Source organism: Hibiscus syriacus, unplaced genomic scaffold (assembly GCF_006381635.1).
Source record: "Hibiscus syriacus cultivar Baekdansim isolate YM2019G1 unplaced genomic scaffold, ASM638163v2 tig00110569_pilon, whole genome shotgun sequence".
Lineage (NCBI taxonomy): Eukaryota > Viridiplantae > Streptophyta > Magnoliopsida > Malvales > Malvaceae > Hibiscus > Hibiscus syriacus.
Window position 1 is genome coordinate 185,009 of NW_024062784.1, and position 24,667 is coordinate 209,675.

The 24,667-nt window shown below is 34.0% G+C and overlaps 3 protein-coding genes, 1 long non-coding RNA gene and 2 pseudogenes across 4 annotated transcripts; 3 read left to right on the forward strand and 3 right to left on the reverse strand.

Moving 5' to 3' along the window:
• Nucleotides 1-233: 233 nt before the first annotated feature.
• Nucleotides 234-3,394, reverse strand: LOC120132695 (protein REVEILLE 6-like). The gene is made up of 9 exons (XM_039149395.1): nt 3,129-3,394; nt 2,507-2,564; nt 2,108-2,231; nt 1,847-2,020; nt 1,631-1,735; nt 1,432-1,541; nt 1,284-1,343; nt 512-614; nt 234-428 (listed from the first exon to the last, which is right to left on the reverse strand). Exons 1-8 carry the CDS (start codon nt 3,272-3,274, stop codon nt 516-518), a joined length of 876 nt encoding a protein of 291 aa, XP_039005326.1. The 5' UTR covers nt 3,275-3,394; the 3' UTR covers nt 234-428; nt 512-515.
• A 7,841-nt stretch (nt 3,395-11,235) lies between these two features.
• LOC120132605 (probable WRKY transcription factor 27) lies at nt 11,236-12,589 on the forward strand. The gene is made up of 3 exons (XM_039149342.1): nt 11,236-11,755; nt 11,837-11,947; nt 12,031-12,589. The coding sequence occupies exons 1-3, from the start codon at nt 11,286-11,288 to the stop codon at nt 12,587-12,589; spliced, it is 1,140 nt and encodes a 379-aa protein (XP_039005273.1). The 5' UTR covers nt 11,236-11,285.
• Nucleotides 12,590-14,797: 2,208 nt separating this feature from the next.
• LOC120132538 lies at nt 14,798-16,146 on the forward strand (annotated as a pseudogene).
• A 295-nt stretch (nt 16,147-16,441) lies between these two features.
• Nucleotides 16,442-17,546, reverse strand: LOC120132592. The gene is made up of 4 exons (XR_005517014.1): nt 17,469-17,546; nt 17,311-17,386; nt 17,090-17,211; nt 16,442-16,770 (listed from the first exon to the last, which is right to left on the reverse strand). It is a non-coding gene; the product is annotated as an uncharacterized LOC120132592 (long non-coding RNA).
• A 1,346-nt stretch (nt 17,547-18,892) lies between these two features.
• LOC120132591 lies at nt 18,893-20,080 on the reverse strand. The gene has a single exon (XM_039149331.1). It carries the CDS (start codon nt 20,078-20,080, stop codon nt 19,292-19,294), a length of 789 nt encoding a protein of 262 aa, XP_039005262.1. The 3' UTR covers nt 18,893-19,291.
• Nucleotides 20,081-21,263: 1,183 nt separating this feature from the next.
• Nucleotides 21,264-23,917, forward strand: LOC120132606 (annotated as a pseudogene).
• The last annotated feature ends 750 nt before the right edge of the window (nt 23,918-24,667 follow it).

A 24,667-nucleotide genomic window follows, 5' to 3' on the forward strand; every position in this document is an offset into this window, starting at 1 on the left:
ATGCAAACATGAGCTTCAAGGGTCTCGAGACTTAAGCATGTTGGATTCGGAAATGTCCAGCACGGGTATGGTTTAACTTTTTCTATTTTTATAAATTTGAAATTTTTCTGAAGAATATATTTTCATATTCATACATCAGGTATCGATATTTCAACAAAAATAATGAAAAAAACTGATATTTGTATCTAGCTCCATAGCAGCAGCATAGAACATACTGTGTTTATATTAGAAAGTAGGCATAACATCACAGTAAGATTATGCAGTCGAAACTTGAATAAAAAAGACGAGACCCAGAACTGTACAACATAAATACCCCTCCCCCCTTCAAAACAAAGATAGATCACGCACTGTACACTCTCTTTCCAACTCTTCTCCTTTCGTTCTACACCCGGCTGTCCAAAACTTCCCTCAATTCCATAAGTCCTTTCCTGGCATGAAAGTAGAGTCTATTAATTATACAAGTATAAAAGAGGTAATGCTCCGCTGAAATTAGAGAAAACCTATCACCCACAATATTAAGTAATTCTTTTAGATTGGTCGTCATCAACGGCATTACAAGCATCGCCGTTGACATTTGTCTCAGCGTCAATCTCATATGAAGAAAGCAATTTTCTCTGTATCACAAAGCAATATCTTATAGGTTTAGGAACAAATATATAGATTAACCAAAGAAAATAATCAAAGTTAGAAAGTTTTACGAGGTAGACATTTTACCAAATGATAAGTCAGAAATAAAAGTCGGGGACAAGCTATGGCGCTACTAAACGAAATCATCCGACATCAAGAAATCATTAATATTTAAACAGGCATATATGTGTGTTGATGCACTAAAAACATAAATCTCTTCATCTCTTAAATTTCCAGCCTATTAATATCACATAACGACTTCCAAGATTCAAAACAAATCATGCACAGAGCCACTTGCATGATGCAAGACCCATCAATGATAGGAATCATCACCATATTTTGTCAAACTGTTGTATTTCTATATTCTGACTACAGAAATTTCATTGTGGTTTACGTGGAAGAAAGCACGGTGCTGCAAATTGTCGACCCCAAAGGATTATCAGACCCCATTTATCTTAGGCTGTAGCGTTGCAATTCAAACAATATCTACCAACATAAATTTTCTTGGCGTTCAACCTCTTCACCTATTAGAATTTAGAAGGAAAGACAAACTACTAATAGACCAACATTACTACTTTTACTAATCGAGTCTCATCATGCATATCGTGAAGGAAGAAGTAACCGTTGTTAGAAAGAGCTAAAAAATAGAAACTCACATGATCCTCAAAATCAGGACTTGTCAGATTGATGGAGAGATTTCTCATCAACAAAAGCACCTAAATAGAAGAACAAAAAGTATTAGCAATCACGTACGCAGCAAGATCAAGTCAGATTGTATAAATTGACATTGTAAAAAGAGCATACTGTTTCAACATCTATTGGATCCATCTTCTTAAGTTTCTGCAGATGATCGATAGTGTTTGGATCAAAGACACTACCAACAAAACTGTATACTTGAGCAAAGTCTGGCAACACTGCACCAAGAAAAATGCTAGTCTAAAGGGTGTGAGGATAATATAGCTAGCATATAAGATTATAAAATTACGCTAACTTTTTGACAAACCTCTCAGTGCATGACCTTGATTTCCCTGATCAGATATCTCCCGAATTTGTCTCGTCTTCCGGGTACTTTCAGCGCTACTACATGAGTTATTGGTCATCCCAATACCTATAAATAAAAATATGCAACAACAATTCAAATCTTAAATTTTTAAAGGGGCCAACCCTACCAAAAAATGAGTATAATGTTAGAATACTGGAATTTGGAAGGGAAAAAAACCTTTTTTATCTTGTGCGAAACTGATGGTTTGTGTGTTGTTTATTTGGGAAGATGCAGCAGCTCTAGTAACAGGGTTAATAAGCATCGTTGGGGGATCAGATCTGAGAAGAAATCCAGCATCAAGTAAAGTAGTAGGTGACTGCAGAGGCTCGGATACTTGTGGGTGTCCAAGAGCTGCCACATGTGACACACAGAGGCAGGGTTATTAATTTGATTTTGCTCTGTGATTTTACGGTGATGCTTGAGATCAAATATCCTCACCATTTTTCGAGGCTTTTTGAGGATATGGATGGGTGGCTTTCCTTTTAGGTCGAGGTGGAGGTAGGTGTTCACTTGTTCCATTCTTTTGAACCTTTAGAAAGTACTTCTGGGCATGGCTACGAATCTATAAAAACCAAATGGCACTTTATTTCAAATGTTTTTCGTGAGCATTCCTTTCTGCACCTAATGCTAAAAGAAAAAATAAAGCTCTAATACTGGTTTTTACAGCATCCAGATTTCTAGCCTCTTAAACATATGAAAGCAATCTAAAATGCAATGGAAAGATTACAAAGTATGACTCATAAGAAGAAGAAAAAAAATTCCTGCCTCCCTAGTCACCTGCCTCTATCCTTGCAAGATACAAAGCCAAATAGTCAATACAGTAAATTTTAGTTTTACCTGAATAACAGTCTTCGACCCAACATAAGCTTCAATCTTTTTCCAGTCACGATCGAATCTGAACAGAACCCAGGGAACGAAAATAACAAATGCAAGTGAGACCAGGAAAACCATTTTGGCAAATATAATCACACATAAAGCATGATTGAACATGTTCCGAATGTAACAAGAAGAACCTATATAACAGCTACATAATTAGGAATTTATATTGCATTATTGATGCAGCGGATGCATTTTCAGTCGGACTGTGCTCATTGCAATTGCCAATGCATTAAACAGTAACACAGTGACTTGCATTACATATCGACTATGAATATCGACAAGGAGAGCCAAAACAGCAAAATAGAGACCATAACATTGCGTCCACTGCTGCTATCTAAAATCTCTCGCATCTTCAAATACTCAAATAGTTTATTTCAGTTAGATAAGAAGTGTAGAGGTAACAGAACATAAGAGGGAACATATACAAACTTAACATAAACCAATCTAGAAATGGAAGCAATTTTAAATTTCGAATTTCAACTGAATAGCCAAAGAAAAGTCATAAATTTCCTTTTAGAAAACCCTAATTTGAAGTGGAAGCAAAACAAATTCGTAGCGTAGAGAGAAAATTGTTTGTTACAGTTGGAGAGCTTCGAGGAACTTGTCGTGCTCAGGTTCAGTCCAGCTCTCTCTAGACTTGCTTATAGTGTAGGGCTTTCGGATTTTCTGATTCGAATCCTCCGCAGATGATACCGTGCCAAACGGTCCTAGGCCGGGCAACGCCATTCCAATCGGATCAAGGTAAAAAAACTCAACCGGGTTCGGGTTTTAAGAAACCATGTAAGATATTGGGGAAGTTTTTGCCTTTGGGGGGTAAGCTTTCAAAGAACCGAAAAAATACCGTTCGAAGAATGGCGGCTGAGGTTTGCATATAATCATATCAAGAGGGCTCGTGGTTTGGATTGGAGAGTGGACACTTCCTGGTTTTCATCCGATATGAGAATTGGCGAATAAGAATCTGCCACGTCTTTGGTAAAGTTAGAAAAATATTTTATTCGGGTAAAATATACAAATGATCCCCAACTATAGGATATTGCTTTATCGAGTACCTTAACTATTAAAAGTTGCAAGATAATCTCCTAACTATATGATATTATTTTGTTGAGTTCCCAAACTCGTTATTTTTTGTTAAAAATTTAACGACTGTTTGAGTTTGAAGCTAACTTGTTTACTTAACAAAACAACGTCGTAAAGTTAGGGGACTAATTTTTTATTATATCACAGTCAACAAGCTAACGTCCATCTTAGAAGGCTGTCAATTTTCTAACCAAAAAGGATATGTTCGAAACATATGAATAGTTAGATGACCATTTTATAACTTTTAATAGCTTGGAGACTTAGCAAAATAATATTGTATAATTGATGGACATTTTGCGGCTTTTAATAATTAAGGAATTTAATAAAATAGTACCTTATAATTTTGGGACCATTTGTATACTTTACCTAATATTTTTCAAATTTACTTACTAAGTATGAAAATATAGCATGTAGAATTATTATCTACTTTTTGTGCAATTAGGTACTTAACTTTTTCTAGTATAATTTGGTATCTCAATTTTATTTAATAATACAATCAAGTACTTAATGTTTTTAAAATTTACAGTAGTCTACAATTTTAACACCTGGTTATTAAATTTTTAATCCATTATTTATTTAAATATACTATACCTAATTATACAATAAAAATAAATATTATATTACACATAAATATCAAAATTTATTTACCCAAACTAAAAAGAGCTTGAGTATATCTCATGAGAAAGCCCAAGATAATTTCATATATATTAGCCCAACACAACTTCATATATTAATATACAATTTGTCATTGACCGAGTCTAAAAGTATATCATTAGATAATTATGATACAACGCGAGAAATTGTGACTATGGATAAATCAAAGGGTGATTGGTTAAGATTGTTCCTTAAAAATTTAAAATTTATTAATTTAAATAAATAAAATACTTATAATTATTGTTAATCTTTATAATTTTTTGTAGAACTAATATTTTGATATAACAAATAAGAGCAACTTTTTTTGGACTAAATTGAATTTATTCAAAATTTTCATCAAAATAATTCAAAGTTTAATCAAAACCTTAAAATGAGTATTTTGCCCAGAAGTTTCGAAACTTCTACAAGAGTTTCGAAACTTTCCTAGACAGTTTCCCGAAAAGTTTCGAAATTATCTCAAGAGTTTCGAAACTTTCATTAATGTTTCAATATTTTGGGTTCAACGGTCATATTTTTCAAACGACTCCTTTGAAGAGTTTCAAAACTTTCCCAAAGTTTTGAAACTTTGTGTGCAGAAGTCTTCCAACGGCTCTAAATCTTATCAAACAGCTAGTAACTCATTCCAACATAAGGAAACAAGTTGAAGACACTTGAAGAAGTAAAACAACACCTATCCAAGCAATCAAACACAATAGAAGAGTTCTTCAATCTTATTTTTCTTTCTCTAGTAAATATTAGTGTTTTAAAGAGCTTAAACTTTGTAAACACCTATGTTGTAAGGGTTTTCTTGTTAACATTTCTTATCCTCTGTAAAGGGGTTTTGGTTCTAGTGTAGTCAAGTGAAAAACTAGAGAGTTGTAAAGGTTACTCTTGATTCTTGAAAAAGAAATAACAGATTAGTGGATTTGTTGAAAAATCCTAAGTGAGGAGCTTAGGTAGTGGATGTAGATTTCATTGAGGGAGTTGACCCACTATAAATTATTATACAAATTTTCCTATCTTTATACTCTTTACCCCCTAAACTTCAAAAAATCAATTAACCTCCTCTTGGCACATTTTCGGTTGATCAATAGAGCTTCATCGAATCCAACAATTGGTATCAGAGCTTGACTCATTAGATGGTCTAACAACCTTGAGACGATCCTTGAAGAAACTCTATCCATTTTCGGCACAACCAAGAAGATGGCTTCCACCTCGGCTCGTTCTACATGGAAGACTCTCAACCGATCGACAAGTTTCCATACTTCAATGAAGCTAACTATCGTCCAAATTAATAAAGCTATTTATCCAATCCAATGATCTTGATCCATGAGAGATAATCGAGAACGACTACTCTTCTCCAACGAAGAAGTGGATTGACCAAGAACGAAAGAACTCCCAATAAAATGCCAAGGCCATGAACATGTTGTTTTGTACATTTGGTCTCGATGTCTATGAAGGTGTTTCTTCTTTTTCAAATGTCAATGAGATTTGGAATAAGCTCGAAGAACTTCATGGTGACAAGAAAGAAGCACCAAAGCTAGTGTGCTTAATGGCTCTTAAAGAGCCCAAGGTATCTTCTAACTCTAGTGAATCTAATTTATATTCTTTTAATGAGTTACAAGATGCATACGGTGAATTATTTTTGGAGTTTGAGACCATGAACTCCAAATACAAGAAAATGATTTCAAAATTTAAAGTTGAAAACGATTTTTATTTGAAAGCAAAATTGAATTTTGAAAAACAAAATGAAATTTTAAAAAATGGTTTAGAGCTTCAAAAGTAAAAATTGAAAATTTTGAAAAATATTGTTTTGATTTAAAAGTTAAGCTTGAATGCTTAACAAAAGAAAAGGAAATCATTTTAAATAATTCATCTAATTTCATAATGACAAAATGCTCACATTGTCATTATAATGATCACATGGAACATGCTTGTTCTTTAAAGAAAAGAAAATGTTTTAAATTAGACAAGTATGGGTTCTAAAGGGAACAAGGGGCATTGAAACTAACGTCCAAGGATCCAAAGCAATTTGGATACCAAAATCCAATTGAATGTCTCTTGTAGGTGTGTGGGAGCAAAGGTGATGAAAGTGAAGTTATTCAAATGCATAATGTTTTTGTTTTGATTAATCGGTTTCCTATTTGTTGTATGCATGCATAAGTTTTGAACTTAAATGATTTTGTGTTGATTTTCTATCTCATGTATGTTAAAAAGTGTTGTGATGAACATTTTCTAAAGTTTTAATGATTTTTCATAAATGTTTGTTCATCATAATGAATTTTGGTCAAAATATGTTTTAATGCTTTGTTTTTACAAATTTTAATTTTTGACCTTAATTTAAATGTTTATGCATGTGATTTATTGCAAATGATATCTTTCTAACAATTGATATCAATTTTTCAAATATGTTAAAAAGTGTTGTGATGAACATTTTCTAAAATTTTAATGATTTTTCATAAATGTTTGTTCATCATAATGAATTTTGGTGAAAATATGTTTTAATGCTTTGTTTTTACAAATTTTAATTTTTGACATTAATTTAAATGTTTATGCATGTGATTTATTGCAAATGATATCTCTCTAACAATTGATATCAATTTTTCAAATGCATAACATTTTTGGATAGCTTTATGCACATGTACTTAAATACAACAATTGATATTGCATAAAGTATATTAGACTTGGATATATTGAATTTCATGTGCTACTAACATGTTTTTTCATCTTTGTTGAAATTCAATTTTTTTTAAGTGTCAAGCTTTTAAAGTTAAATTTTTTTTTGGAATGAATTTGTTGTGGGTGAGCTTTTTATTTTTCAAATGATTTTAATGCTAAGATTCTCTACTTACTCTCCATTGTTGTTTTTGAACCTAAAGTTTGAATTATTTTTGATATAACAAAAAATAGGAGAATTATATGTTTGAAAAAATCAATATCAAGAATGAAAAAGGTGGAGCTTTAGTATTTGCTAAAATATTTCTCTTTTTCATTAAATGTTTTGATAAGGGAAACTTTTGCCAAAAACTCTTTTTTCAAAGGCTTTTTTATATAAAAAAGGGGAGATTGTAGAACTAATATTTTGATATAACAAATAAGGGCAAAATGTTTTTGGACTAAATTGATCTTATTCAAAGTTTTCATCAAAATAATTCAAAGTCCAATCAAAACCTTAAATTTAGTATTTTGACCAGAAGTTTCGAAACTTCTACAAGAGTTTCGAAACTATCTCAAGAGTTTCAGAAGCTTTCATTAAAGTTTCAATATTTTGTGTCTAACGGTCGTATTTTTCAAACGGCTCTTTCGAAGGGTTTCGAAACTTTCCCAAAGTTTCGAAACTTTGTGTGCGGAAAGTCTTTCAACGGCTCCAAACCTTCCCAAACGGCTAGAAACAACTAGTAACTCATTCCAGCATATAAAAACAAGTTATGGACACTTGAAGAAGTAGAACACTTATCCAAGCAATCAAACACAATAGAAAAGTTCTTCAATCTTGTTTTTCTTTCTCTTGTAAATATTAGTGTTTTAATGAGCTTAAACTTTGTAAACTCATACCTTGTAAGGCTTTTCTTGTTCACATTTCTTATCCTATGTAAAGAGGTTTTGGTTTTAGTTTAGCCAAGTGAAAAATTAGTGAATTGTAAATGTTACTCTTTATCCTAGAAAAAAAAAGAATAAATTAGTAGATTTGTTGGAAAACCCTAAGTGAGGAGCTTAGGTAGTGGATGTAGACTTCATTGAGGGAGTTGAACCATTATAAATCATTGTGTAAATTTTTCTATATTTATACTCCTTACTCTCTAAACTTCAAAAAGTCAATTCACCTCCTCTTGACATATTTTCAGTTGATCAATCGAGCTTTATTAAACTCAACATATTTAATCATGACTAATTAATTATTAAACTAAATATTTATAATTATTATAATTAAAATTATGCTTGTCTTATTCGAATATAAAATCTAATTCAATTATTATTTAAAATTTAATTGTGTCTTGCAGAATATAATTTATGGCACTATCTTTTCAAACTTCCACTTGAGAAACGAAGAAGAAGAAAACACCATAGTGCTCAACCCCAGGACATCAAATTACAACTTGTGACAAAGTCATATAATCATAGACATAAGAAAGAAAGAAAGAAAACACGTGGTGAACATTTTTAACTTCTCCTTGCTTTCGGGGTGACCCCCTCCTCTTTTACCTGTTAAATTTAAGTAGAATTATTTTTTTCTTCCGGACCGATCTAGATTGTACATCTGATTTTAGTAGGTAAATATTTTAACAAGAATTTTATGTCTACATAAAGACTCGAACTCAAAATTTTTTTAAACGATATCAAACTGCGTACCACTTGAATCAATTATTGATTTTGTCATAAGTATATAAATGATAATTTATTTTAAGGAATGAAATTGGTGAAAGTGGGAATGACCTAAATTTGGATAAGATAAAGCTCTACAAAGCTATATTTTCATAGGGGTTTCGTTTGTCAATCTCAGCCTAAGCAACTAAGAGAGGCAAACCAAGAGAATTCAGTCAAAAAGTTAGTATTTCCCCGTTTTAATTAAACTTAAGGATAAACTATACATTTAATATCTAAACTAGTAGTTTTGATTCGTTTTAGTACCTATGTTTTAATTTGTTCAAAATCAGGTCTATTGTTTAGTTTTCAATTGATTTTAGTACATCGTTGTTAAAAGCTTAACGCGTTTAGTATCTAAAATATCAGTTTTAGTATATAACTATCATTTTTTTTCAAAAATAATGGTAACTTTTGAACGAAAGAACTAAAATGAAACAAAAACTAAAGATTTTAAGGGTGGGATACTAGAACGAAACAAAGCCTAAACTTTAAGTGTGATTTTGAAAAAATTTAAAATTTATGTACTAAAACATATCAAAATTGATATGTTAGATACTAAATGCGTACCTTACCCTAAACTTAAAGCAAATATTTTTTGTTGTGGAAAAATATTCACATACATTAACTTGCTTTTAAAACATCTAATAATACTTTAAAAAGTTCCAAAAATCTGCTCTATTATAAGTTCATAAATATTGGTCGACTTCTAAATTTCCTTTTGGACTTATCATCATCATAAGTACTCTATAACACTCCCGTAACCTACTTAGAAACAGTGAAAATTAATAATTATGTAAGTTTTCCAAAATAACATTATAAAATAGATAAATAGTTAAAACTAATTGGAATATCTTCATTAATGGAGATTATGTGAATCTAATACAGATGCAAAGCATGCAAGCATCAAAATATAACAAAGTGGTGTGCAGGGGAGGGGATTCAACGCCCAAGAGGAGCGCGTTATCATCCCAAAACCATTTGGGTAAACTACGAATTTAGTACTTAAACAAATTATCAAATTTGATTCATTTTAGTATCTAAACTTTTATTTTTTTCAAATTATACCTGAGATTTAGTTTTTGTGTCAGTTTAGTACCTTGGCCAATATTCAACGTTAAATTTTGAAAAATTGGAAATTTAGGTACTAAAATGAACCAAAAATGATAGTTTAGTTATTAAAAGTGTTAAGTTTTTAACGGAGGGGTATTACAATGAAATAAAAACTAAACATTAAATGTGATTTTGAAAAAAAATAAAAATTTAAATATTAAAATGGAACATAACTAATAGTTTATTAGTAAATAAGTAGTTTACCCAACCATCTTTTGTAGTGGAAAACTCATTATCCAATTAGATTTCGAGTACACAAATCTACAAAAGTAGGGCGTGTAGGATAATTTGGAAGCATTGTCCTCACGAGTTCCACTGCCCAAATTGGCCCGGCCCCACTGTTGATATTTTCATAAAGTCAAAGAAAAAGCCAAAGTGAAAGATATATCATATATTGGTCTAATTATATAATCACATAAGATATTAAATCTCTTTAATAATGTTGGAAATTTAAAATTTAATGTTTATAAATAAAATAAATTGAGTTGAAAAAATTATTATCATATTAATTTATACAGTATCTAATTTTAATTACTTAAAATAATATTATAATTATATTATGTAATGATAATATAAATTTAAGATTAAAAACGGATGAGTATCTTTTCTCTCTTTTCTTACATGTATAAATAACAAGCAATTACCTAGTCAAGTGCAACACCATTTCCTCTCTCTTCTTTCTCTTTCTAATCGTCTCATGGGTGTTCAAATAACCGAACTAATTCGGTTAACCGACCAAACCGAATTAGTTTGGTTACCGAATTAGTTCGGTCGGTTAACGGTTAAGAAAATTTTTAAAATTCGATTAACAGTTAATTCAGTTCGAATTCGGTTAATTAATCGAATTAACCGAAATTAAATTTTAAATATTAAATATATTATATATAACATATGGGCTCAGCCCAAACCATTTAAAACCCAATTAATAATTTAAGATCCAATAACTTTTAAATTTAAATCAATATTAATTAATTAAAAAAAGTATATAATTTTTTTATTTTATAATTATATATTATTTAAATTAATTGTAATTTTTTTTAATTAAAAAATATTATATATATTATATATAACATTTGGGCTAAGCCCAAACAATTTAAAATTCAATTAATAATTTAAGATCTAATAACTTTTAAATCTAAATCAATATTTATTAATTAAAAAATTTATCTGAAATTTTTATTTTATAATTATATATTATTTAAATTAATTATAAACTTTTTTTGAATTAAAAAACATTTAATTTTTATATAAATTAGAAAATTTTAAAAAAAATCGGTTAATTCGAAAATTAACTGAATTAACCGAAATTTATTCGGTTCGGTTAATATGTTCGAAAAAAAGTTCGATTCGGTTAACGATTAAAAAAAAAGTTCGATTAATTCAATTAAAAATAATTCAATTCGATCAGCCACCGTTTTAACCGAATGAACACCCTAGTCTCATGCTCCCTTTCCTTTTTATACGTTAATTTCCTCTCTTTCACACCCGGGGGAAAGCCGTCATTTTCTATCTTCTTTCCTTTCCGCCTACGTTGATTTTGTGCATACCAAAAATGGCTACTGCTGACTGGGATCTTTACGCGGTGGTGAGGAGTTGTTCGTCCACCGTCAACAGGGCCAGCTCCGCCGTAGGAAGCGACGGTTGCCACGAGGACCCTTTGGCTTGTTTGGTTTCATTGACGTTTGAGGAAGAAGATGACCCGTTTGCATTTCCTATTCCAAGTAAAAGTGGTTCTTTACAAGAATCTCACGAACCCTTTTGGAACCCCACCACCATGGGCACTTATCGAGGCAGAGATCCAAGCTTTTCGAGGCCTGTTGACGGAGGATCCAGTGGCCAACATCATCAGATACAACAGCAGCAGCAGCAACAACAAGAAGAAGAACAAGAACAACCCACCATTAGGACGAGCCCAGCTGCTCCTGTTTTCACTTCCGGCCAATTTGTAAACCAGCGACAACCACAGCCGCTGCAGTTGAAGAAACGAGCTCAACAGCACGAGGTTCCAAGAACAAGAAAGAGGTGATGGTTTGTTCAAAAGATTGGAGCTCTGCAGTTCTTTGCTAGTATAAAAATCGTCCATTTTTATCTGGTTTTTTGCAGGAAGAATCAGAAGAGAATCGTTTGCCGTGTAACGGGTGAGAATCTATCTTCAGATCAATGGTCATGGCGAAAATACGGACAAAAGCCCATCAAAGGTTCCCCCTATCCAAGGTTGAATCAATTTCTGTGCGCTTCAATGGCTTCCTTCTTTACTATTTTTTGTTGTTTTTAATTACTATTTTTTATTTATTTAGGCACTACTACCGGTGCACCAGCTCAAAAGGGTGCTCAGCGAGAAAACAAGTCGAGCGTAGCAATTTCGAACCCGACACCTTTATCGTTACCTATACGGGCGACCACACTCACTCTTGGCCCTCTTACCGGAACTCGCTCGCCGGCAGTTCTCGAAGAAACAGGTTATCGACCATTCGAAAGGCCGCTAATGCTTCCTCCACCTCTTTGATCTCTCCAACGATACCACTTTCGGCTTCTGAAGACGGCGCTAACGCCGGCAACGTGTATAACGCAGGTGATAATGGAGTTAAAAAAGGTGAAACCGTTAACACCATGGCTCTCCAAACGTTTCCCGACGTAGAGAACGATGATGATAACGATGTTATTTTGATCCCCAACGTGCATGTTAATGAATATCTTCTCAATGGGTTGGGAGAACTCATTGGCGGTTCCGGCGGTGGCAGTAATAGTATTGGTAGTGGATTAGGACCCAACTGGCCAGCCTTCCGTGGTCAATTTCCTTCTCCGGGTACCGGTAACTCTGCCTCAAGCGCCGGAGCCGCCGCTGGTCGTGAGTGATAGGCTGATTTCAACCTTTATTTGTAAAGTTGTTCCCCCCCCTTTTTCCTTTGGTACATAGAAACTAAGATTGCTCGAAGGAGCTGAACTTAAATTATCATCTTTAATGCTCAGACAAGATTAATAATAGGATAAAGCATATTAGAGGCATTAACTTATGACCGTTTTAGTTATTAAAAAATATTTTATAATAATTAGATATAATTTAATGATTATTTTAAAATAATTAGATGAAATTTAATAAAAAAAATATAATAAATTTAAAAAATATTTTATATTTTTTAAAAATTTAATAAATAAAATAATTATTTAAATAAAATTTAGTCATTTCTAATACCCTAAACAATAAAGAAGAGAAAGCATATTTTACCCTGAATTTCGTGTGTCCATTACATCATACATAAAATATACATTTAGTAATTAAACATTTGTATGTTATAATATTTAAAATTTTAAATCATATTTAATATTTAATATTTATTTTATTCTAGTACCACAATGTTAAAAAATTAACGTGTTCAATACCTAAATTATCATTTTTGATATGTTTTAATACTTAAACTTTTAATTCTTTTCAAAATTTAATGTTATATTTTGAACGAGCACTCAAATAAAATAAAAATTAAATTTTATGTATAATTTAAAAAACTAAAACACTAAAACATATCAAAATTGATAGTTTAGATATTAAACGTGTAATTATATTTGCACCATTTTCGAGGGGTTTAATGTATTAACAGCTCAAAGTATTTTGATTTTCCTTCTCATATGGTAAGTCAATATCGATTATGGAGTATAATTTCAGACCGTGAAATCATGTTGGGACGCCTTATTACGAGACAAAAAGCAAAGACATCCTTCTATTTCCTGTGGATTCACACAAGCGGACCGGAATTTGGCAATTTGTTAGCTGGATCGGTTCCATGGTTAAATGTTTTCTTATAAAAAAACGCAAGATCAGTCAAACTTATTTTATATGATTTGTTAATATTATATATATGATTAATTGGTTTAATTGATTAATCCAATTTAGTCAACTATTTGTTCACCCTGACATGTAAGATAACAAAAAAAATTCATTCATAATGACCGATAATACATTTGAATCACTATAATTAACTATTTAAACAATCATTATAATTAAAATATTAGGGTAGATTACACCGTTCTTTACTAAATTTTACTCTATCTCCTATTTTATTTATTAAATTTTTTATTTTTTTTATTTTACTCACTGAACTTTACAGATTAAATAATCTTCCTTTGACGTTAACTCTCTAACGGTGTGACGACGTGCCATTTTTTATTACCATTTAATATAAAAATAATTGAAAATATAAACAATAAATTACACTGGTCCTCATTGAACTTTTCTTGCTCTCCTATTTTGCTCACCCAACTACAAAATAAAAAATATAAGGTGGGGTCAGATACCACAGATGGCCACCGTCAATCGTCGTAGGTAGTGGTCGTTCGGTCTCAAATTTCATAGGTCGCTTTGCCTCGACACCTTGAGTCCGAATCCAACCTTCATTTTATCGAAACTTACTCCAAATTCCACGAATTGGAGATTAAACTGAGGAAGCCGAAACATTTGAATCGAGATTCATGGATTTTATGACATTTTTCGGTGAAACAACCACCAGTTTTGGACTTAGGGGTTGAGACGAACTGACCCATGAATTTTGAGACCAAACGACCATCATCAACGACGGTAGACGGTGGTCGGAATCAATTGTGACGTGGTGGTCGACGACAGAGTAGAGAGAAAAATAGAGGAATGAGCAAAATGATTCAATCTATAAAGTTCAATGAACAAAAAAGAAAGATGTTAACGATGTCATTTTGGTGTATATTTGAGTTTTTCAAAACGATGTCATTTTGATGCTTGTACCATGGTACAGTTAGAGAGTTAATGGCCGAGTGAGCAAAATGATTCAATCTGTAAAATTGAGTGAGCAAAATAGAAAAATTGAAAGTACAATGAAAAAAATAGGAGAAAAAGTAAAGTTCAATGAGAAACGGTGTAATTTACCCTAATTAATCATTATAAAGTATAATTTAAATATAATTTAAATCACATGAGCTGTTGGGTCTCGGAGCTACCGATGTTACCTTCCACTGTGTTGGGCTGTTCGTGTTTTGACCCAAAGTGCAAATCAAGACTTCGAAAATCACCCAAAGTGCACAAGGAGCAGTCGGCTGAGATTTATAACGCGATTTCACCATCATTTAAAACTCAACTAAAAATGTTCCCGCGATTGATCTGGAGGCCGTTGTTGGCGAAGGTGAAGGAAACGACGGGGATCGTCGGATTAGACGTGGTCCCCAATGCCAGGGAAGTTCTTATCGGTTTCTACACGAAAACCCTGAAGGAGATCCAGGCTGTTACCGAAGACGAGGGCTACCGTAAGGCCGTTGAAAGCTTCACGCGCCAACGTCTCAAGGTTTGTCAGGAGGAAGAAGATTGGGAAACAATTGAGAAGCGCCTCGGATGTGGCCAGGTAAGGAGTTAATTGAGGAAGCGCGTGACGAGCTCATTCTTATCGGGAAAATGATCGGTTAGGACCATTTAATCTCTCTTTTTTCCCGTTCTCATTTGATTTCTTCTTCTTCTATGGTATATGTCGTTGTCGTGTATTAGTTAAGTTGGAAAGTTTGGGGCTAATGAAGCTCAATCTTATCGTTATGCCAGTCTTTGTGTTAGATGTGTTATTTGCCTTGCTGATTGTTCCAGTTTTTCTTTAATCAAATCTGTGTCCATTAAATCTTTTAACAGCTGAGAATTCTTTGGGAGCAGAATATGCCTCTATTTCATAGGGTTAACATATTAACATTAATCATTTTTTTATCTATGCTGCAAATTGCATGTTCACCAATTTCCTCAATCTTCAGAATTTTATGTATTGAAACATGAACCTTTACTTGGTAACTGTTACTCTAATGTTTCGAGACTTTAAGAGATGCTGTTTTTCTGGTTGCTTTGCTTGCCCCTTTGCATTGTAATCCGTTGCTCTTTTTCGGGTAAATGTTTTGAGGCCGTTGTATTCGTAGGTTGTTTGATGTTCTTTGAGCTGTACTCTTGGGTCCAATTTTGTAAATTGCAAGAAAATTTATGATATTTTGCATTCTTCTTAGTCATAATGTTTGTTCTCTGTTGTGTTGGGCTGCAGAGTGGGATCCCTGGGGTGTTCCCGACGATTACGAATGCGAGGTTATCGAAAACGATGCTCCAGTTCCGAAGCATGTTCCACTACACCGACCCGGTCCTCTTCCAGAAGAGTTTTACAAGACGTTAGAAGCTGTTTCTAAGAAGGATGAGCCTAAATCACATCCGGAGAGCTGCAGGTAAAGGAGTAGGCTGCTGCAGGCAGTTAGCTGAAGGCACCGAGGTTTCAGAGTCAGAGATCGAGTTGTTCTCTTGTTCTTGTTTGTTAAAATAGAGTCATGCCTGTTTCCATCGATGGAATCGGGATTTAAGCGAAGATAAAAGCTGGACTGTAGCCTTTCAGTTGATAATAAAATCGAATGGCAGTGGTCACAAAATTTTCTTGTCCTATCAGCTTTTCTCTCTGCAAATACTATTGTATCTTCGCTAGCGTGTTCTAAATATTGTGCTTTCAGTGATTGAATCATTTGGAAAGTAGTACTAGATCCTTTCATCCGCATCCGGCCGTCAACTCATTCTTGTATTTGTAACTTGGGGTTTAGGGTTTATTTGATGCTCAAGTAAAGGAGGTATGTATGCAGAACATCGAGCCAATTTATCCTCGTTTCCATTGTGCCCAAAACATAGATTCGAATGATACGGAAAGTATTGTATTAAGATTATACGATATAGTCCTACAAAACACTACATTAGACGCTGTTGTTATATGCTAAACTACAGAAATCTCAAACAATCCATGTAGGACTCAAACCCCTAGGCATTTCCCCATACTACGTACTTCACATAAACACGAGGAAAATACCCCAAGATAATGCCAAGGAATCCTTTCTCGAATAACCCTGTTCAAAACATGATGTAAGTGAACTGTTCCTACAAAGAACCTTTGCTTTTGACAAATCTAGAGGAAGTAAGTGAACTGTTGTTTCTGCCTTGAACCTCCTTCTCCATATAGTTCATTCCATTGCTTCGGCTCCTCCATTACCGATCCTTCATAAGCAAAGCTGACGGTAACCTAGATTGTAGAATTCAAAGAATGAGCTTATGGTTCAAAATTCATTTATTTTCAGCTATCGAGTTCGGTATTCAAATCGGTAAAAATAGGCCATGGATAAGAGATAAGTCAGAGTCCGAAGAAAGCCGAAGGTGTGCAGTACTAGTAACGGTTTAGCACAGTGCAATGACTATTAGAAGTAGGATTTTTTACTTTAATTTGGACTCGAGTGAGAGTGACGAAACACCATGTTTGATGGACTAGTTGCACAAATATGCAACTGTGCCAAAAGGGTCCTCGAATCCCTTTAGACGACAAAGATATTATGACCAGAACTTACCTGATTCTTAGCTTGTCTCATATCTTCCATGTTTAAAGGCCTCAAAGTAACAACTCTTTCCTGATTCTCTTCTTTTTTGTCTCTGAAACATCTTCAGTGCTCTTACCAGCTTCTTCTCTCTTCTTTTTTTCCCATATAATGTTATTGAAATCAGAGATAATGTAAGATACCAATGGGAAACGGGACTAAAGAACGATGATGCATCAGAAAGAAGTACTCACGACTCACGAGATTTGTCAACCTCTCCTGCTGAATCAATTCTCGAACAGGTCGATAAGCCGCTTTGACACACAAGTTCTGCTCCTGGTTGTGAATGACATCAGTTCATAACAGTGAAATACAAATTAATGACGATAAATGTTAACGTGAGAATGCAAACCTTGTGGTCACTTCCACTGTATACTTGTGTCATGGATGCAAGCTCCTTGGTCATTAGGCCATGTATAATTTATTAATTAATTTATCTAAATAAAATATTGTAAAACATTAATTTTAGATGTACAATATTACTTCAAATTTTAATTAAGCGTAAACTCTTATTTTTACAATAGGTCTCGAAAAATTACCCACGACATTCACTTGTGCGCTCCTTTCTTCTTGTAATGTTGGGCAATAATCGGTTGGGTGGTCTAGCATCGTACAAATCCTGCATACTCTAGCTGATCCGTTCTTTCCTGCAACAAGGGAATTAACAAAATTAGTTAATTTATTGGTTTTATCTTCAAGTGAAACAATACTTACTTCGTGAACCCGTTGGCTAGGTTCACTCGATACGCCAAACTGTTGAGAGTTGGTTGCCATCTTTGAAATTAATTCCTTCGCTTGGTTTGGTGTCATGTTGACGAGAGCTCCCCCACTAGCAGTGTCGATCATTTTCATTTCTAAGGTAAGCAAACCTTCATAGAAATATTGTAGAAGTGTTTGTTCAATCAATCCGTGTTGCGGACAGTTCGCACATAGCTTCTTGAATCGCTCCTACTAGTCGTAAAGCGACTCCTCGTTCTTTTGTTTAATTACTAGGACGCTTCGCCTCAGTTTACTTGCCTTCGCTGTTGGGAAAAAACTGTCAAGAAAAATACTATTTAAATCTGTCCAAGTATTTATTGAATTTTGTGGTAAGTAAAATAGTCATTCTTTTGCAATGCAAGAAAGAGAAAATGGAAATGCTCGTTATTTAATTTGGTCCTCGGATACTCCTTGAAGTTTCATGCTTGAATAGACCAAATGAAATTCGGCTAAGTGCTCTTGTTAATGCAAAAACAACAAAACAAAACTAGTAGTCTGAACAAGGAAATCAAAACGACTAACAAAACAATAAAAGAAATCTGAAAAGAAAACAAAGCTAAAATTCGGCCATCCAAATCTTTACTATAGCAAATATGAATCTATGTCCTCTTCGTGCATGTCCCAAATAATCCCAGTGATGACTAAGATAAGAACATCACTGATTTGTGTTAGCTTACCATTGTGTAACAATTTGTTCCTCGCAAACCACAATGTCCGAACCACACACAATAGTTCACTATAGCCCCTAGAGTTATTATTCTCCAGGAGCCAATCAAACCAAGTGTTAAAGTCCCAATGATCACCATGAGAGGGCCAATGATAATTCATAGCTTGTCAATCCGCTTATGATAGGACACAATCTCAAGCTACATGAACACATGTCTTAACAACTTTCGGGCAAATCAGGTAAAGAGGTTCCATAAGGAGTTGTTGAGAATTTAAAACGTTCATAAAGCAGTTAAGTTCTAAAGAAAGTTTTTTACGGTAGAAAATGCCATTATAGTTTTATAGTGGGAGGTTTCCCATTATAATTTTCACCCAATGTAGATGAAATAAAGAACGGAGGCGGCATATCTAAATGGGAAGGATCGTGATCATAATATCCTTCAAAACTATCAGTTTCCAAGCTAAAAATGCCCATATCAATTGGACCATACGCAAGAAATGGATGAGCAAAGAGGATAACGTCATCCGTAAAGTAAATGCAATTGGATCGCCATCCATGGAATCGAGAAGCAACGACCGAGATGGAGCAATTGTCGCCCAAGAACAATGCATCCTCCCCAATGTTGTTTGCCTCGACAAGCCTTGCCTCGTCATCTGCACGTCGCTGCAGCTAAAAAACCTTGAAGTTTACTGTCCAATGGTGCACAGTCACATACTCTTCATCAGAAGTCCTATAAAATCTTTGAACAATCAAAATCTCACCATCGGATGATTCCACAATGTACGTTGATGCAATACCAACTCCCCATGTTTAGGTGGTACTACCATCTTCTCCACGAAACTACTACTGTTTGTGTTTGTGACATCGACCGATATAACTCCAAGCCTCCAATCCACAGGATAGGCTTTACCCTTAACAAAGATGACATCGTCTTTTACAATCGTTTCCAGATCAGACGTAGTGTAAGTCCAGCTTTTCTCACCCGGCCGGATGATGTTAATTGAACCCAAACACTCAAAAAGTGCTAAAACCATAAAATCATTTGGATTTACGCAAGGATCATCCGATAATATTACCTTCTTGACGTAGAACTCATATTCATCTTCCTCGGTGGTAAACTCAATGGCACAAATATCAACCGAAGGAAGATTAATGATGTCATCATTGAAAGGGTTTATGAGTTTAATAGCTAAAGTGTGGTCTATAGTAGCGATCCACCCGTACGAAGAACCGCAGCATCTTCTGTTGTAGCACCGACAACTCCAAATCATACGTTTTTTGTCGATGATGTCGTACAAAACACGCCTTTCTGAACTCTTGTCTTTGATGGGAATCATGAGTAATGGAACTTGACGATGGCATCTTTTCAAGATCTGGCGGCGTAACAGATGACTCTCCATGATTGTTGTGAGCCAAGTCTTGCAAACAAGGCAGAATTGAACAAATCGAGAAATAGAAGGAACAGACTTCTCTGCTATCAAATCCTGGATATTCTTGGGAAGATTTGTCCAATCTGCTTCTTCTTTTGAGGCTGCCATGGCAAAGATGCATGGAGGCAGGGGCGAAAGACACTTTACAAAGGCTTAAGTGAAGTCTAGAATAAAATTATAAAACTAGGGTTTAGGTTTTGTGGCCTAACTTAAGTTAATCGTAGTATGATTTTTAATTTGATGTAAATCTTGGATAAAACTGTAATAATAAGGGTTTTTGTTTAATTAAAATTTAAAATAATATTATCAACAATCATATAATTTAGTGAGATGAGACACTATATCTCTTAAAGTAAGAGGTTCGAATCCTAGTGATTGAGAATAAAGTAAATTGGGTTTGGATGATCGTTTTTTCCTCTACAATACCAATAGGATACAATTTTGTTTAAACCACTGAAAATTTGGGATTTAATAAAGATAACTATTATTGTTTGATTAGTGTAGGGTTACATTTATTTGCTTTCATACTGTATTAATATGGTATTATCAAAGTTACCATGTATTGATCTGAGTTTCAGAATAAATAAAAAGGCCTGAAAGTTTGGTGCTTTGCAGGGGCATTGCACTGAAAACCACAAACTCGAAAGACAAGACCAACAACATCCGAGATTTGCTTTTGACACTGACAGGCTTGTCATCTGTTGGTCAATTCCTGAAATACTTGGACTTGGATCTACTCGTTTACATTAGTGAATCCGAGTTTTCAGCATTCGAAGATGATGCAGAGTAAGGGATCCAATAGCAAAGCCTCAAATATGATGTTTCGAACACGAATCTCCTCGTTGTTAATCTCCATGTTTGAAATTTTTGCTTCTTTTTACGTTGCTGGCCGGTCTGTTCTCTAATTACTACCAGACCCACCCTTTTAATTGTAATGTAAAATTCATTTTTACTGATTAAAGATCCTCTTTTTCATTTACTGATATGAAAGTTCCTTCTTTTTGGTGGAATTTAGATTGTGGCAGGATGCACAAACCAGGGTTTATTTTATAAAGGAGCTTGATAGAGCAACAGGGCTTGTGAGAATTTATCAGCATTTAGCTTGGTGTTTAGTGTTCTTTATCATTTGATTTTGGAATTTAGCTGTTTTTTGGGTTTCATTTATCAAATTTGCTTTGTTTCTTACTGAAAATCATTGCCTGCAGGTAAGGTGGATTTTTGTTTATTTTGACTAGTGTAATTTCTATTGCAACGTTAGTGTTTTGTTTTTTTATCAAGGATCCCCTTTCTTATTAGGGAGCAACAGAAGAAATTATCGGCCCTTGAGATGGATCTCGCTGCAGCTAGCCGAGAGGGTTTTACTTCGAAGCGATCATCGGATACTAATGGGGCTGTTTCGAAGAGAAGACCACTTGTAGTTATAGGAGTTCTAACAGGATTTGGCCGTAGGAACAATAGAGATGCTATACGTAAGGCGTGGATGGGAAGCAGTATGAACACTTGACTTTCCCCCATTTGTTATTGCATTCCCTGTTTGGCCAGATTTTGTTTACTTAAGTGGATTGTTGTGTAAATGGATTGATTTTCTTTGAGTTTTAATAGGGAAAGAGGGCGATGGAGATCATTGTGTTTTCTGCTCAAATGCTTGTTTAATCGATCCCTTCTATAGCTATTAGTCTTGAGTATTGGGGGACAAGTTCGATATATGCATCTTCGACTAGCAATTTTTGTGCATCATACTAGTGAAACTTGTTTACTGCATTCTGCATTTGTATTGAGAGATAGATCGATTTGTGAATGATGATATATTTTTCGTCCGTTGGGGAGCCAAAACCTGAATGTTTGATTTTCCAGGTGCAACTTTGAAGAAAATGGAGAAAGAAAAGGGCATAGTTTCACGATTTGTCATTGGAAGAAGGTATAATTATCTCTACCAATTTTTCACTTTTTGTTCCTCGGGATCTTGCAAAATTATGAAGATGGTAAGCTAGAATCATTCTTAAGTTGCATGGTTTTACAGTGCAGACCGTGGGGACAATTTGGACAGGAGCGTTGATGATGAAAATAGGCAAACAAATGACTTTATGATTCTTATAAGTCAACGGTATACAAGTTATGCAAAAAAAATTATTCTTTTAGAAGTCAGTTGAAAGCACTTAACTTGCTGTGTTTCAAAAAAGTTGGATATCGATGCAACTATATGATCATTTTTATATACTTCTTTAACAGGATCAAGTGGAAGCACCTGGGGAGCTTCCAAAGAAGGCCAAAATGTTTTTTGCTCTTGCTGCAGACAGATGGGATGCTGATTTTTATGCAAAAGTCAATGACGATGTTTATGTAAATATCAGTTAGTATCGCAATCTATGGAAACCTTTGATCTTTCATGATCCCTACCTTGTGCATCAATGTGAAATTGAAAGAATCGTATGTAGAATTCTCAACTTCTCAAAGTTGAGCACTTTGTTTTATGTCAAGTTGCTTTACTTTGTTACTCGATTTCAAGAACAACCTTAGCTATATTTGTGTGAGGTCGAATTCACAATGATGATCCTATGCAGTTGAAAACCATTTCTAAGATCATAAGCTGACTTAAGTAACAAATACCAGAATATCAACATATCAGAGATTGATCTTTTAAATATGTTGACAGCGGATGTTGAATAATATTAACCAGGGGGCTCACTGCACGTAAATCTGTAGAGTTCATTACCTGCATTCTCTGTAGGATCCTGATTTTGTTCTATCATAGTGAAAGATAAACGAGTTCCGTTACAAGATCTGTTTCATTATTGATAAAAACATTCGATCAGTACACATCTTAACACTATCAACAACTTCATATTTTCCAGATGCCTTGGGAGCTACACTTACATCTCATCTCAACAAAGCCCCTGTTCATATTGGCTGTATGAAATCAGACCAAGTTTTTTCAGAACCGTGAGTTTGGCTTAGATATAGAGTCTACAATTTAGGATATATGAGTTTGATATATAATTGAGTAGCCTCTATCTCTTCTCATGCTTGCGACTCTTGATCTTGGCAGGAGCCATAAATGGTATGAACCGGATTGGTGGAAGTTTGGTGAAAAAAAATCGTAAGTTTTGCTGTCACTGGTTTCATCTTCTAGCCCAATATCTGTTAATATTATTTATCTGTCTACACTATCAAGATCCCCGTTGTCGGTTTAGTTGTAAAAGCACTTCTTACTTATGGACAGAACTTTGAATATTTTCTTATACCGGCTATTTACTTGTTCTGATATTTGTTCTCCTTGTATAGAGTTCTTTTTTCTTAATTTTTTTCCTGGTGTTTGACAGATATTTCCGCCATACTTCCGGTCAAATGTATGTTATATCAGGCGCTTTGGCTAAATTTATCTCGATAAACAGGTCAGGTCCTCCTCGTTGCTGTACGATTTGATGGTGCTTATGATAATAATAAAGCAAGTTGATCCTATTTTGTTTACTGCAGAAATCTTCTTCGCACGTATGCTCATGATGATGTCAGTGCTGGATCGTGGTTTTTAGGGCTTGATGTCAAACATGTAGATGAAGGGAAGTTTTGCTGCTCGTCTTGGTCCACAGGTCTCTCTTTATCTCTCTCGGTCTCTCTTGCACGTGCACACATTTGATGTTATGCATATCGGTACTTTACAGCAAGAACAAGCTATGTTGCCCTAACCCTTTTTCCGACCCATATTTGGACATGGGTATTCTACATATGAACTTCCGAGAACCTTAAATGCATGAAAAAACTTTATACTTACCTAAATTCTAGTAACATAGGATATATCAAGTTGGCTCTTTCTTGGGGTAACTAACATGCATGTTTTCTTTAAATCTGGTTTCAGGAGCTATTTGTTCTGGAGTTTGAATTTATTTACAGATTCCGGAATGCAAATACAAGGTCGATGCTATACAATAGGATGTATTGTATTTCCAAATAACCACAGTCTGCTCTCATTAATTTGATCAAGTGCTCCTGATTGACATGAATCCCTTGGAATTAAGGGGAATTGGAATCCAATTCCATCACTTTCCCATGTTTGGTTCAAGTTTTTCAAGGGAATTGGAATTTCTCATGGCTTCAACTTTCCAAATGAGAGAATGTGAATTTCATCCATTCTATATATTGAATAAAAATATTTGACCATACTACCCTCATCAATCTTTTGGTAACTTATTCATATATTGAATAAAAATATTTTTTTTATTATTTCGGGTCGGGTTTCTAATTCATATATTCGGGTCGGGTCAGGTGAAACTTTATTTTGGTCGGGTCGGGTCGGTTTTTTTAAGTGTGATATTCGGGTCGAGTTCGGAATTAGGGTGAAAAATACTCGTCTCAAAAATATATATAATTTTACCTTATATATTTAGGAATAATTATAATAATACCCCTCTATATATAATTTTTTTCAATTAAGTCATTGTTTTTATTGAATAAAAATAATTTTTTTTATTATTTCGGGTCGGGTCGGATTTCTAATTTATATATTCGGGTCGGGTGAAATTTATTTTGGTCGGGTCGGGTTTTTTTAAGTGTGATATTCGGGTCGGGTTTAGGGTGAAAAATACCCGACCCGACCCAAAAAATATATAATTTTACCTTTTATATTTAGAAATAATTACAATAATACACATATATATATATTTTTCTCAATTAAGTCATTGTTTTTATTGAATAAAAATA